The following is a 14,054-nucleotide window of genomic DNA, read 5'->3' as shown; positions in this document are numbered from 1 at the left end:
AGGCTTTCTAATCGAAACTTGGTCAGTAGCAAACAAAGGGGGCTACCTCGTAATTGCGGGGGATTTGAATGCTGACTGTATTGAAGATCCATTAGTGGGTGACCTACACATTTCCAATGTAGACCCTTCAATCAAAACAGGGGGAAACTCCAAGCTTCGCGGCAGAATTTGGTTACACTTTGCCGAGATTTGGGGTTTGGAATTATTTATAAACAATCTATTATAGATTACATCTTCTGTTCTGTGGGTTTGTTCAACTGTATGGGGAAGGTTGAAATCATTCAAAACAACTTTAGTGACCACTGTATGCTCACAACTGAATTTTATAATTTGACACACAACCTGTAAAAACAAGTTATAAACACGGTTTGGTAACGAACTGTGTAGGTAACAGAATAAAATGGACTGGGAAAAAAATACTAACTTCATTGCTACTATGGTAAAAGATCTTGAGAGCTTCTAGTATTACCAGCGGGCAGACCAATATTCCGCCTTAAAGTTTAAAGACTATATAGGGTTGTCCCTTATTAAAATGGAGAAGTCATTTAGTCATAAGAATACTTTTAGGAGCACTATTACCCATATCTTCGACAGGGATGTTTGGGATCATAAACCCCTGCTAAGGAAAGAGATTAGAAGCATTAACAAATCAGGTTATTCCTCAGTTTGTATGGCCTGCATGAAAAAGAAAATTGAACAAAGCTATAAAAACTGGTCTATCCATCACAGAAGTATTAGATTTCAGCGAGAAAACAAAGCTATATTAAGATCCTTACGAGGACCTAACTCCGTCAACTTCTGGAACCTAATTAATGAACTTGACAATCCACAGACAGAGGTACTCTTTAACCCTATTAATGAAAACACCTGGTTGGGGCACTTTTCCAAACTGTATGATACTAAAGGAATTAATGTCTCTGTAAATTCAAACAGTTAACACCTATGGCTTATGGAATATACAAAGAGGGACATTGCTGACCTGATTATTAAATCGAAAAACTCAGGGGCACCTGGCCCTAATAGGTTATCAAACTAAATTCTTAAGCTTGACCCGAATATATGTGCCAAAATTCTGTTTGTTTTGTTCAATAAAATCAAAAATACTAAAGTAATTAATAAGTTGTGGAGGGTTTCGATAATTATTCCAGTTTTCAAGATGGGCCCGCGACAATGCCTTTCTAGTTATAGGCCCATTGCTCCTTTATTTTCGTTAAGAACATAAGAGCACGCTGGGAATGGGAAGTTCACAGTACACATCTAATTTCTATCAACTCTAAGCTGAGCTAGACAATTAGAAAAGAAATTTGCAACCTTCGCCTGAGAATAGGTTGGGCCCACTAAGCAGAATCCAATGCTGACTGGATAACAGCAGTGCAGGAAACAGCATGACAACATGATGCATCCTTTCTCTGATGCACAAACCTCACTTAACAACATTATTTTGGCCACATCGCAGCAAGAAATAAAACATATTGAGGTATTGGGTGTATTTAGACGATTCAGAGTATCTGCATATATTAAAATGTATTAAAATCAAAAAGTTAGTGGTCAGGAGAAATGTAGTCACTTTGCCACACAAACATAGCACGTCGATATTACATACCAGCTTGCTTGGTATCCCCTGTGTTGCATGAGTCGGAGTCACAGCACTCTCTAGTAATGTACAAGGCCATCCGTGAGCTCCTGAAGATTACTTCTGTATCGCAGGTTGCCTGTCTGGCACGATCCACACAGCCCTTGTAGGCAAAAAGACGGATATTGGAACCTGTTGGAAAACACAGATTCTTCCAAATAAATCACAGCAAACAGAAACAGACGGAATTTTACTGAGAATGACATCACAGAGTTTTAACCTGCTTTTAGACGCTCTTGCACTTAGGTACAACATGTTTAGAAGCCCCCATTTTACCAAGTACGGCTCAATCGGGCACTGCCTCAACGAGGATTTAGCTAAAGAGATGAAGGGAAGATTTAAGCAACACTACGGCAAGATGATTCTCTCTATCATGTGTCCATGGACATGTTAAAATACACAAATATGTTTAGAAGTATTGCTCCCTCATAGTTTAGATATATCCCACCTGTTTGATGTTGCTAAGTTGGGTTTTCAGAAGCAGCCCTGAGGCAGAGTTCTGATAGCCCATCCTAGATGATGCACAGGGTAATTGACAATTAGGTTTAGGCAAACTCCAACACAGAATTACCCAAATATACTCATTTATTCGGCCTTCACTGTAAGCAGGGAAAGTAAAAGTCAAGTAAGAGCACTTAAATATCCTATCTACACATATGAGTATGCAATTGGTGATCTCATTGTGAGGCTGTCCACATTTACATTGAAACACAGCAAAAAGAGTTCAAAACAATGAAGCAGGAAAAACGGTAAGCAGTAAAGTAAGAAAACAGTGCAATAAAACAGTAGCAATATACCTTTCTTATAAGAAAAAGACCCCTATATTTTAAACAGTCCACCTCCATCAAATAGGTGGGTCTTGTGCCTAATCAGAACCAAAGTTTCAGATAAGTACCTGTTTAGGGAGCAAGACGTCTTAAAAGACTGCTAAGAACAAGCATTGGCAAAGGCAACACATTGAATACAGTTCCTGAATAAAGCACTTAAACATGCTAGTTCTGAGACCGGCATACATGGCCAAATGGGAAACAGACCTAGGGCATAGCATTGAGGACCAGACATGGGTCGACATCTGGTCCAGAAACAACTCTGCATCCAGATGCATCACCAACAAAAAAGGGGTGCTCAAACTGCTCTATCGCTGGTACTACCCACTGGAACGTCACCACCACTTCAAAAACTTGTTGAATCCGAATTGCTGGAGACTTTGTGGTACTCGGGGAACATACTTCCATATGTGGTGGGAATGCCCTCATGCTCCATCGTTTTGGAAATAGGTACTACAGACAATAGAAGCCCAACACTCACCGCAAACTGCCGCTGACACCAGAGGTGGTCCTTCTGCGCATCCCAGTACTGGACTGCTATCCAAGATCGGGATCCACTGCAAAATTGATAACTCTGCTGTTACTAGCGGCCAAGATCTCACTCGCCCGCAGATGGAAATCCAAGGAAGGCCCCCTACTTCCCCTGTGGTGGACCAAGGTCTGGGACATTCTGGTGGCAGAAAAGGTTACAGTGGCCAAAGAGGGGGCGCTACCTTGCTTCACGGATTGTTGGGACCCAGTCCTGGAATATGACAGAGCCTTCCCATACCTAACCTTCCAACCACGTCAAGCGAGACTCGCCCTACGGCTCGAGGAGCAAGGGGAGGAGCAGTAAGAAGGAAAGACCCCAAAGGGGGAAAAGGATCAAGTTGTCAGAGCGAAGGGTGAGGGGAGGAGGGGAATATATGGGGCTGAAAGCAATAACAATGTCACTGCATAATTCGGAAAATGTAACCTGCTGTATCCAGATTTAAATAAAGTTGTTAAAAAAAAGAAAAGTAAGTGTTTAGGGGTGCTCTCCCAAACCAATCACACTTTGGGTTAGCCTGGCAGGATCCGGTACATAACTCCACCAATCACGAACAGGCAAGGGAGAGATTGGGATGGAATTTAGGCCCATATAATCCCTATAATTGGAGTATGTGATTAAACAGGTATACAAGTTCACGTCCAGAACTCCAAATATCTGATTGACTGCCCCTAGATACTTATAATTGAGGGTCCACTTACTTTTGCCATTGGTACAGTTGCAGGGGGTGCAGGATCCGCAGGTTCAGAGGTTTAAATCTACATCATGCAGTTGCAGCAGGACAGCCCAGGCACTAGAGGACCGAAGCAAGAACAGTTCACACGTTGAGAGAATACCCTCTAGACATGGCAGACATTGGTGGAAGTGATGTTTACCGCGGTCACGGGGAAACAGCCTGCTTCATGCAGGAGAGCAGCCACAGCAGTAGGGAAGGTCAGTCAAAAGCTGACATTCTGCAGAGTTCCAAGCTCCAAATCAGGACAGTGACCAATGGCCTGCATAGGCCTTGTGCAAAGCTGGACAACCCGCAGGATAGTCCAAGGACACTTCTGACGGCTTATGGTATCAGGCATCTCATGCACAGGTTCAACCAGGTTGGTCCCATGAGCCGACAAGGGTCTTCTTGGATTGTTGCAAGAGATGCAGGGCTTAGCCATTGGCAATGCTGTTCATCCTTAGCTGAAATATCCTGGGTCTTCATCGCTGCGCTTCTCTTCTTCAGGGTGGGTTGACAATCTGATGAATGGCTTCAGGACCCCCTCACATATCCCAAATCCAGCGTGGGGATGCCCAAGCCCACCGGTGGCAAGGATGTGCACTATTCAAACTGACCAGGCCTGTCCAGTCATTTGACCTCACATCTGGCAAGCAACAGACATGCAATGGCTGGAATGTGGATTCAGACAAGACAGCCTCATTGCCGATAGCTGCCAGTTTATACATACTTTCCTGTTGCCCAGGAAAGCAAGCTGGATTGCACCAAAGTGCATGCCTTATATGGCACATCCTGATCTGGTGTGGTAGGATGAAGGATAAAGAACAAGATGGGCAGAGGACAAGGCAATAAACCATGTGCCACAGGCTATTTGAGTATCATGGTACTTAAAATGGCAATTGGCTGTAAGAAATTAAGCGTGTGTGTGAATACCATGAAAGGAATGAAAAATCTTAGCCCACTGCCATAAGTCCACCCTAGGCACTTCAAAAAGGTAATCAAAAATCTTAATAGAGATAAAGAAGAAGGTATACATAGTACCCCTTCAGGACTGCACTGGAAGGTAGTGTGTGCTCCAGTAAAACAATACAGTCCCAAATCACTAGTGCCCCAAACATAGGTCAGTCAAGTAAGTGAAGCCAAGCAAAAAGACTTCGCTTGCCTCCAAAATTCAGTACAGGGTCCACACTGTAGCAATTAGCGGTGGGTTCCATTGATGTCCAAGGAAGGAAAGTTGCAAAACGGAAAATCTTTCCTTGCAGATGTCATGAAATTGAAAGGTTCTAGGTAATAACGTGTGTGTTCAAGAAAGGGACCTATATTCATGCTAACCTGCAGCTGTGCCAATTCTAGTGAGCCTCCTGGTACATTTGTTCAGAGAGATTGGATTGCACTCAATGGATTGAAGCCCTTGCTCTTAGGGTCTGATGAAAGACCAGCCAGCCACACAGTGTGCTGCAACAACATGCATATAGGACTGTGTATACATGTAGGTGAGGAACTGTACTTGCAGACTGTCACACCCTCTCCCTAACACTCCTTATCTTGAGTTTTAAATTGCGCTCTGATCCTCATCAGTTGAGCCTGCAGATGGCCCCAAAATGTAATCTCGAATTATTGGGCCAGTGAAGACAACTATTAATAAGGGGTGCTGATCGAATGGCTAAACCTCAAAGGCAGATCATGATGAATTTCTTGGTGAGCAAATCTATGAGATCTGAAATACTGTAATTGGAGTTTGGGAAAATATCTGAAAAATATCTATTCACCAATTAGCGTTCTTCCATAATCATGTCTGCAAATTCAAGGTTTTCAGAACAGATTAACATTGCTTCAAATGAACCAGAAAGAGGGTGTTTGATGCAGCAGGGGAGCAAACTGGTCCTCCTTCTGGGTGCACTCGTTGCCCTTTTTTGTTGGAGAGATATCTCAGTGTATCAATGTATCTACTGTATAAAGCTTAGTGTAATTTTCAGAGTACAAACTTGATTCCCAATAAAATAGCTCAAAGAATGAATGCGCCTGTTGTAAAGGTATGAGTGTAACTTGCAGGTCACAGATTCCCCTTCCAGTAGCATAGCTGAAAGGGTTACTGCACCTGTACAACTTTCTGTAGGAATAAGGCCTTGTGTGTCAACCTTTCAGAGAGGGAGGTTCTCATCATAGGGAGGCATACTGTTTGGCTGTCTGTACTTTTGGTAAATGTGAATATAGTTAAATCATTCATTTGTTTCACCACTGCACACATATGCATTGCATGAGAGGATGACAGGGCGGCTTATCCTTACGCTTCCTAATAGTGATCACATACTTTGTCACTTATATTATGGTGTGACCGATTCATGAAATCCAGCTCTCTAGATTAAAGTGAGGGTGAGCTGCAATTGACTCGTGTTGGCAGAGGGTATTTCATGGAGGCGTGAGCTGGAAGATTCTAGGAAACTCAGGGAGGCCATGCAATTGAGGATTTGCTTCCTAGGCAGTTAGGTTAAAGCAGCTACATGTTGCCATTTGTTATTTTTGCTCCTCCATAAAAGGGCAGCACATTGGTGCATGCAGCAGGGTCCGGGGTGGGCTTTGAGAATGTGCAGGCGAGATGCTGTGGCTGTCAGGAAACAGTGCAGTGACATAAGTCAGACTCCATGTTCCCATTCCCTACCTTACAAAGGCTCTAGGAGATTACGTGCCAAAACTATTCACAGGGTCCTTCCCCAAAGCCGCGCTGTGCCTTTGGCTAGTGTGTTTCTCACAGCACGGACCCGTTTAGCTGAGCGTTTTCGGTTGCCCTGGAAACTGGGCCGGTGTTCCTTCCATGCTGGTCATGTACAGCGTGACAGGTTGTCACGTGATTACAGGCTCATAAGCCATTGCGTAAAGAAGTACAGCGCTTCTAATTGAGGTGTGAAGTTTGTTCTGTCTCAGATTCTTGCTTCGACTATCTGGTATTTGGAACTACGCTTCGTTTCACGGACTGCTCTTGTCTACTCCTTGTCTGCTTGTTAGTTGCCCGCAAGGTTCCCGACTCCTAGCTATGTTTCACGGACTGTTCTGATTTCTCCTTTTTGTCTTTTTGGAATTGCCCGCTCATTGCCGAAACCCTAGCCTTCCTACAGACTGATTTTCGTCTCGCCCTCTCTGCTACCTGTAACGTTAACAAGAGGAGCTACATTCTTGTTAGGCATCGGACGCCTTTGGGAGAATCTCTCACATCACCCTCGTTTTCCCAAGACAGCGTCTGAACCTTTTTTGTCAATAAGGAGTTCAGAAACATTTCTTTGTTATCTTACCTGCAAAACTTTTTCCACGCTTACCGGGAGACCAGTTTCTCTCCTTTCAATCATTTCCTGCTGGATTATTAATGTGTGCCTGCTTAACCTATGCAGAATATCTACATCAGCAACAAAGAATACAGGACATCCTCTACTCCACCCTCTGGTCTGGGAATTGTAATACCCATTAGGCTTTCTCGTGCCGTCGGATCTGGTGGCTCTTGTGGACTCGAGACTTGCCACCCTAGTGCCAGGCGTGCTCGTGCCGTCGGATCTGGTGGCTCCTGTGGACTAGAGACTTGCCATCCCAGGGTTTTAGGCGTATTCGTGCCGTCGGGTTCAGCCCCAGCAAATTCTTGGACCAGAGAAGCTCCTTTCATCATGCACAGTGCTAAGCCCATTTGTTAACTTACTGGTTTGCGGTGTGTTCTCATTAACCTTTGCCCTTACAGCTTCTTTACGTCTATTGTTGTCATTGCAGGGGAAGTTCTAAGGGTATTTTCTCTGATCTTCGCTACATCTATTTGGTACAGGTTAGTGTCTTCTTTACTGTAGATCCATTGTTGAGAATACTACTTGATGACTGTTTGGTGATATCTGTAAACTTCATTTTACAGGTGCCGAACAACATCAGAGTATATTTGGAACCATTCCGGTGCAAGGCCCAGGACGTCAACTTATCTCCTTCTTCTGGTTAACATCCTTCTTGGTGTTATTGGTTTTCTCCTCACCCAAGAATGATATTACCTTGAGGAATTCTAGGGCTACACAACATGTTCAAGGCCGTCAGATTTTAACAGTGGCCCCCTGACTCCAGAGCGGACTAACGCAAGAACGACAGGCATGCGGAAATACAGTGATGGTGGATTCAGTCTATGGACTGGACTGAGTGCCCTGAAGGACAGATGGATACGCGGAAAGTAGGAGGAGGCACATGGGCAAGTTGAAAACTGAAGGCAGGCCTGGAGCAGGTGCAGAGATCTCTGGTTATCCTGCAAGTTACAGGTTCAGATCTGGACAGCATCATCTCTGTTTCCCATCATTTTCAAGTCGATAAAATGTGTGACATTGTGTTAGGTAATAATAATTGCTAGAGAGCTGTATATAAAAAAAAAAGGTACTTCTTGTGATATTGTCACTCAGGGAAGAGCCGCTGGCCAATCAGGAGGTTAAGAGCATGGGTGGAGTCTGACAGTAAGTGCCCATGTTTTTCTATCAGACTCCTGTACGTCTCCAGCACATCAACAATTATCTGCTGGCACTTTGCCCCCTGCTCACTGTCCCCAGATTAATTCACTGTATCCCCTCTAGGCTTCCCACTTCCTGATCCACATTCCATTTACCTTGGCAGCCTCAGCCCCATTTACCTATCCCACTCTCTATCGCTGGCCACATCTTCTTCTCCCAAGATAGCCATCATGGAAAGAGTAAAGGGGCTTACATCCTTTACTATTTTCGGCAATGACCATCTTATTTTGAATTGTTTTAAAAGGGAAATGGGGCAAACGCCTAATCTGCAGACGCTAATTCACTTAAAACAAATCCTACTAGCACCCTGGACAAAAGCCAAGGATGCTTTTATAATAATACTGATTTGTGGTGTAGCCATGCTACCTTTCTAAAAATAATTTACATTTTATTGTTTAAAGCGCGGATCTATCTCGAGAGCAGTGGGTAACCAGCATTTGAGCTGGCATCTTTTAACAGTAGCACAGTACTGTGAGGTCTGCGCGTCGGTATGTGCGTCTATTGGAATTAGACCTTGGCTGGTGGTCTATTAGCAGCACTGTCCAGCTCACAAAACAGTGTCTATCACTATAATAATGAGTTAGGTTGTGAATGAGAATTTTAAAGGTAATTATTTCATATGGAATCATAATGCCTTTAGACCTTGTGACACACTTCTTTCTGTCCCGTGATAACCCACTAAAACGCTGCAGCAAATGTTAGGTTCCAATTTATACTCAAACCATTGCCAAAGAAACATTTATTTATTTTATTTATTCATATTTGTATAGCGCACATCAGCCCAGAGGCATTGTGGCGCTTGTTACAGAGAATGAGCATACTTAGATACATATCAGGAAAACAAACAGGCATAGTTGCTGAGAAAAGTGCATGGCACAGTTTAGGGGAACAGGAACAATTTGAGGGAACAGGTAGGGAGGGGGTTAGGGGGTGTGCCTGTGAGAGATGACAGGTTAGTTGAAGAGTACAGTTTTGAAGCTTATTCTAAAGGCAGGGAGAGACGTTTCAGCTCTGAGGGCAGTGGGGAGTGAGTTCCACAGCTTAGGGGCTATGTATGGGAAGGCCATCCCTCCTGCTTTGGCCCTGTTGATGCGCGGTACAGTGAGTAAGTTAGTGTATTTGGATCTTGTGGGCCTGTTAGAGGTGGATCTGGATAGCGTTTCTGATAGATAGGGTGGTGCTGTGTAGTTCATGCATTTATGAGTGGTCGTGAGGATTTTGAATGTGATGCGGTCTTTGACTGGGAGCCAGTGAGCCGACCTTCTAGCTTGTGAGATGTGGTCTCTCCTGGGGATACTTAATGCAGCTCTTAGTGAGTTATTTTGGGTTATTTGGAGTCTATGCAGGTTATTCATATAGATGCCGGCTAGGAGTGTGTTACAATAGTCGAGCTTAGCTCCTATGGTGGCTCTAGCTATGGAGAGACAATTTTCCTTGCTTAGGAAGGGTTTAATGGCGTTGATGAGTTTTGTGCTAAGTGCGGATGCAGAGACAATGGCGCTAACTTGTTTGTTCATAGAGAGGGTAGCGTCAATGTGGACCCCTAGGGTTTTAACTGAGGATAAGACTGGGATGATGCAGTTGTCTATGGTGAAGTTGGCGTAAAGACAGTCTAGTTTTGCGAGAGTAGCCTTTTGACCAAGAATGAGGATCTCTGTCTTGTCCCCATTAAAGCAAAGGCCATTTGTGGCCATCCATGCTTGGATAGTGGAGTAGATTATTCTTAATGCTGAAGGGTATTGGTTATATACACCGGTTAAGGGAAGGAGCACTTGGGTATCATCAGCGTAGTTAGTGTATGCGATCCCAAGTGCATCCAGTCTATCAAAAAGAGGCTTAGTAAAGAGATTGTGTAGCGTGGGAGCAGTGCAGGATCCCTGTGGGACGCCACAGTGGATGATGAAGGGAGCTGCTTTGTCAGAGTTAGAGAAGACTTTCATAGCACTTCCTTCAAGAAAGGAACTTATCCAGGAGGCTGCTTGATCGGAGAAGTGTGCTACATGTGTGAGGTGAGAGTTTTGTGATCAACAAGATCGAATGCCGCTGAGAGGTCTAGAAGGAGAAGGAGTGCAGGTTTGCCGTTGTCAAGGATTTTGGTGATTTGATTCTTTAGATCAAGCAGGGCGGTTTCGGTTCCATGCCCTTTGCGGAATCCAGACTGTCTTTTACCTAGGATGGAGTTGGTTTCTAAGAATTGCTGGATCAGGCATGAGCAGCCTTGTCCAGTAGTTTGAGAAGAAATGGGACGGTTGTTATGGGACGGTAGTTGTTTGGCTGGGCAGGGTCTAATGTAGGCTTTTTTAGGAGGGGACGCACCCAGGCCTCTTTAAGGCTGTCTGGGACAATGCCTGTTTTAAAGGAGGAGTTCATGAAGGCGGTCAGTAGTGGAGCTAGTGGCTCGGCACATTCTTTGATGATTTTAGGGGGGCAAATGTCACCCTTGCAAGGCTGACTTCTGATTCAGAGATGTCTTTAAAGGTGAGTTTGAGGCTGTTGATGTTTTTGTGGATATATGAGGTCTGTACAGTCTGGTTTTGGTTCATTAGAGTGTTGTAATGGTCTCAAATTTTGTGTTGTAGGAGTTCTATCTTTTTGAGCATGGCAGCTTGTATGCTGTTGCACCAGGCTTCATCTTTCACAATCTCATCTGTGGAGATGGGAGGGTCTGTAAGTTCATTGAAGATGGAGATGAGGTCGTTGATTTCAAGAGCATGGGCGTTAAGAGAGCGAACATTGAGCAGGGCTTATTTGAGGTGCGGGGCCTGGTTAGTCTTATTAGGTTGTGCCTGTTTACCTGCTTTGGGTGTGAAATCAGGTAACTTGGTGGGGTTGATAGTGGGCTTAGTTTTGGATGGCAGTGTGGTGCTAGAGTTGAGGGTGTGCAGTCCCTTGTTGGGAAAGTGACATTTGGCAGATGTGCAAGTTATTAGTCTGCGGTTCCTGTGTGATACTTGCATGGGTAGGGAGGTTATGAGCATGGGTAATGTGCGTGTTCTGAGTCTGTTGAGTCTGGCGTGGTAGTTGGGTGAACACGTGAGTTGGGAGTTTGGGCATGTGCGCATGAGTCATGGTGAGATAGGATCGATTGGTGGAGTCAGTGCAGCTGTGGGAATGCAATCTGGTATAGAGAAGTATGGAGTTCAAGAGGAGAGCTGCGCCTATTGTGCTACAGTGTAGGAGCGTGGTGCACATTTTGAATGGCGGGGTGGAGAAGAGGTCCCAGATAGGCTAGTATGGATACCGAGGGACAGGGACAGGTGGGCAGTAATGTGTAAGCACAGGGACGGCTGGGTCAGAGTGACCTGGGTCGTGGCAGAAGTATAGTTCAAGCACACTGTGGGCAAAAGGCTAAATCAAAATATGTTACGCTGAAGGGGAATAGGCTTGTTGGCTCAGTAGCAATTGGTAGTAGGCAATACAATAGGTTCAAACAAAAAGGGGAACAGGCTATTTCAGAAGCTATATGCTGTGGGCAATACAATAGGCTCAAACAAAAAGGGGGACAGGCTATTTCAGAAGCAATATGCAGTGGGCAATACCATAGGTTCACACAAAAAGGGGAACATGCTATTTCAGAAGCAATTGTCAGTGGGCAATACAATATGTTTTGGTAGTAGGCATGGCTATATCAGCACACAACTTGTTGTAATGGTCTCGAATATTGTGTTGTAGGAGTTCTATTTTTTTGAGCATGGCAGCTTGTATGCTGTTGCACCAGGCTTCATCTTTCACAATCTCATCTGTGGAGATGGGAGGGTCTGTAAATTCATTGAAGATGGAGAAGAGCCCTTTGGATTGAAAGTTGTGGATATCGTAAGCCTTAGATTTGGCATTGAATATGGCGTCTTTGTATTTTTTGGCCGTGACTTTAAAGTTATCTTTAGTGGTGTCGCTAGGGTTTGCCTGCCAGTTTTTGAGCGCTGTGCTTTTGTCGTTGAGTAAGGTTTGCAGGTCCTCTGTGAACCATGCATTGGAGTGGAAAGACTTCTTTTCTTTCTTGGTTTCGAGAGGGGAAATTGTATTGATTGTGTGTGTGAGGGTGTCCTTAAATATATCCGCTAAGATGTTGGGATCTTTCGGAAATGGAGGTGCTAGACACGGTGGGTCAAGATATGGTGGGAGGTTATCAGTAGTTAACTTTTTTGAGCTTCTAGCTTGGGTAGCTGGAGCACGAGTATTCTTTTTAGTGATAAGGGCAGTAGGGATGGAGAATTGTATGCAGCTATGCTCTGTCCATGGGTAGATCGTGTTGGATGTGATGGTAGCCTGGCAATTGTGGTCGACTAGCCAGTCTAATGTAAAACCTTTGGAATGGGTAGGAGTAATAATATTTTGGGAGAAACCAAAGTCTGAGAGGTCCTTGCTAAAATATATGGTGGTTTTATCATTAGGGTCTTTGAAACCAAGGTTGAAGTTGCCAAGGAGTAGGGTTTTGGTAGTTTTTTAAAATATTTTTGCTTAGTAGGTTGGTGATGTGTCCTTGGAAGTCTGCTGGGAGTCCCAGGGGCCGATAGATGAGGTGAATATTAATGGTGCTTTTAGGAGAGAGTGTCAGTTTGGCTGACAGGATGTCTGCGTTGCCTTCCCAGTGGTGAGTTATAGGCCTAACATGTAGGGAATTTTTGAAGATTATAGCTACCCCACCTCCAATTATGTCGGGTCTAACCTGTCTGAGGATAGAATCATCTGCGGGTAGGGCTAAGGTTATGGTCGGACCAGATGCTTCGTGGAGCCATGTTTCAGTAATGGCTAATATATCTACGTTCTGGCCGGAGATGAGGTTGTTGATTTCAAGAGCATGGGTGTTAAGAGAGCAAACATTGAGCAGGGCTCATTTGAGGTGCGGTGCCTGGTTAGTCTTGTTAGGTTGTGCCTGTTTACCTGCTTTGGGTGTGAAATCTGGTAACTTGGTGGGGTTGATAGTGGGCTTAGTTTTGGATGGCAGTGTGGTGCTAGAGTTGAGGGTGTGCAGTCCCTTGTTGGGAAAGTGACATTTGGCAGATGTGCGAGTTATTAGTCTGAGGTTCCTGTGTGATACTTGCATGGGAAGGGAGGATATGAGCATGGGTAATGTGCGTGTTCTGAGTCTGTTGAGTCTGGCGTGGTAGGTGGGTGAACACGTGAGTTGGGTGTTCGGGCATGAGTCATGGTGAGATAGGATCGATTGGTGGAGTCAGTACAGTTGTGGGAATGCAATCTGGTATAGAGAAGTATGGAGTTCAAGAGGAGAGCTGCGCCTATCGTGCTACAGTGTAGGAGCGTGGTGCACCTATTGAATGGCAGGGTGGAGAAGAGGTCCCAGATAGGCTAGTATGGATACCGAGGGACAGGGACAGGTGGGCAGTAATGTGTAAGCACAGGGACGGCTGGGTCAGAGTGACCTGGTCGTGGCAGAAGTATAGTTCAAGCACACTGTGGGCAAAAGGCTAACTCAAGATATGTTACACTAAAGGGGAACAGTCTTGTTGGGTCAGTAGCAATTGGTGGTGGGCAATACAATAGGTTCAAACAAAAAGGGGAACAGGCTATTTCAGAAGCAATATGCAGTGGGCAATACAATAGGTTCAAACTAAAAGGGGAACAGGCTATTTCAGAAGCACTATGTAGTGGGCAATACAATAGGTTCAAACAAAAAGGGGAACAGGCTATTTCAGAAGCAATATGCAGTGCATAGCCTCAAACAAAAAGGGGAACAGGCTATTTCAGAAGCAATTGGCAGTGGGCAATACAATTTGTTTTGGTAGTAGGCATGGCTAAATCAGCACACAGCTTGCCGATAAGAAGAGTACTCAGCTGGGGAATTCAGCCCAGGGCTAGCCTAACAGCATGAAGA

General features: G+C 44.6%; 1 protein-coding gene across 1 annotated transcript in view; it reads right to left on the bottom strand.

Annotated features, from left to right (window-relative positions):
- Positions 1–14,054, bottom strand: part of LOC138521541 (ly6/PLAUR domain-containing protein 8-like) — a 50,412-nt gene that overhangs the window by 12,494 nt on the left and 23,864 nt on the right. The window contains exon 4 of the mRNA XM_069634463.1: positions 1,604–1,765. Within this exon, the coding sequence (XP_069490564.1) occupies positions 1,604–1,765 (162 nt within the window). The remainder of the gene's footprint in view (positions 1–1,603; positions 1,766–14,054) is intronic.

Source organism: Ambystoma mexicanum, chromosome 1q (genome assembly GCF_040938575.1).
Source record: "Ambystoma mexicanum isolate Mex_15411 chromosome 1q, UKY_AmexF1_1, whole genome shotgun sequence".
In the NCBI taxonomy this organism is placed as follows: domain Eukaryota; kingdom Metazoa; phylum Chordata; class Amphibia; order Caudata; family Ambystomatidae; genus Ambystoma; species Ambystoma mexicanum.
This window is presented reverse-complemented; position numbering and strand designations above follow the sequence as displayed.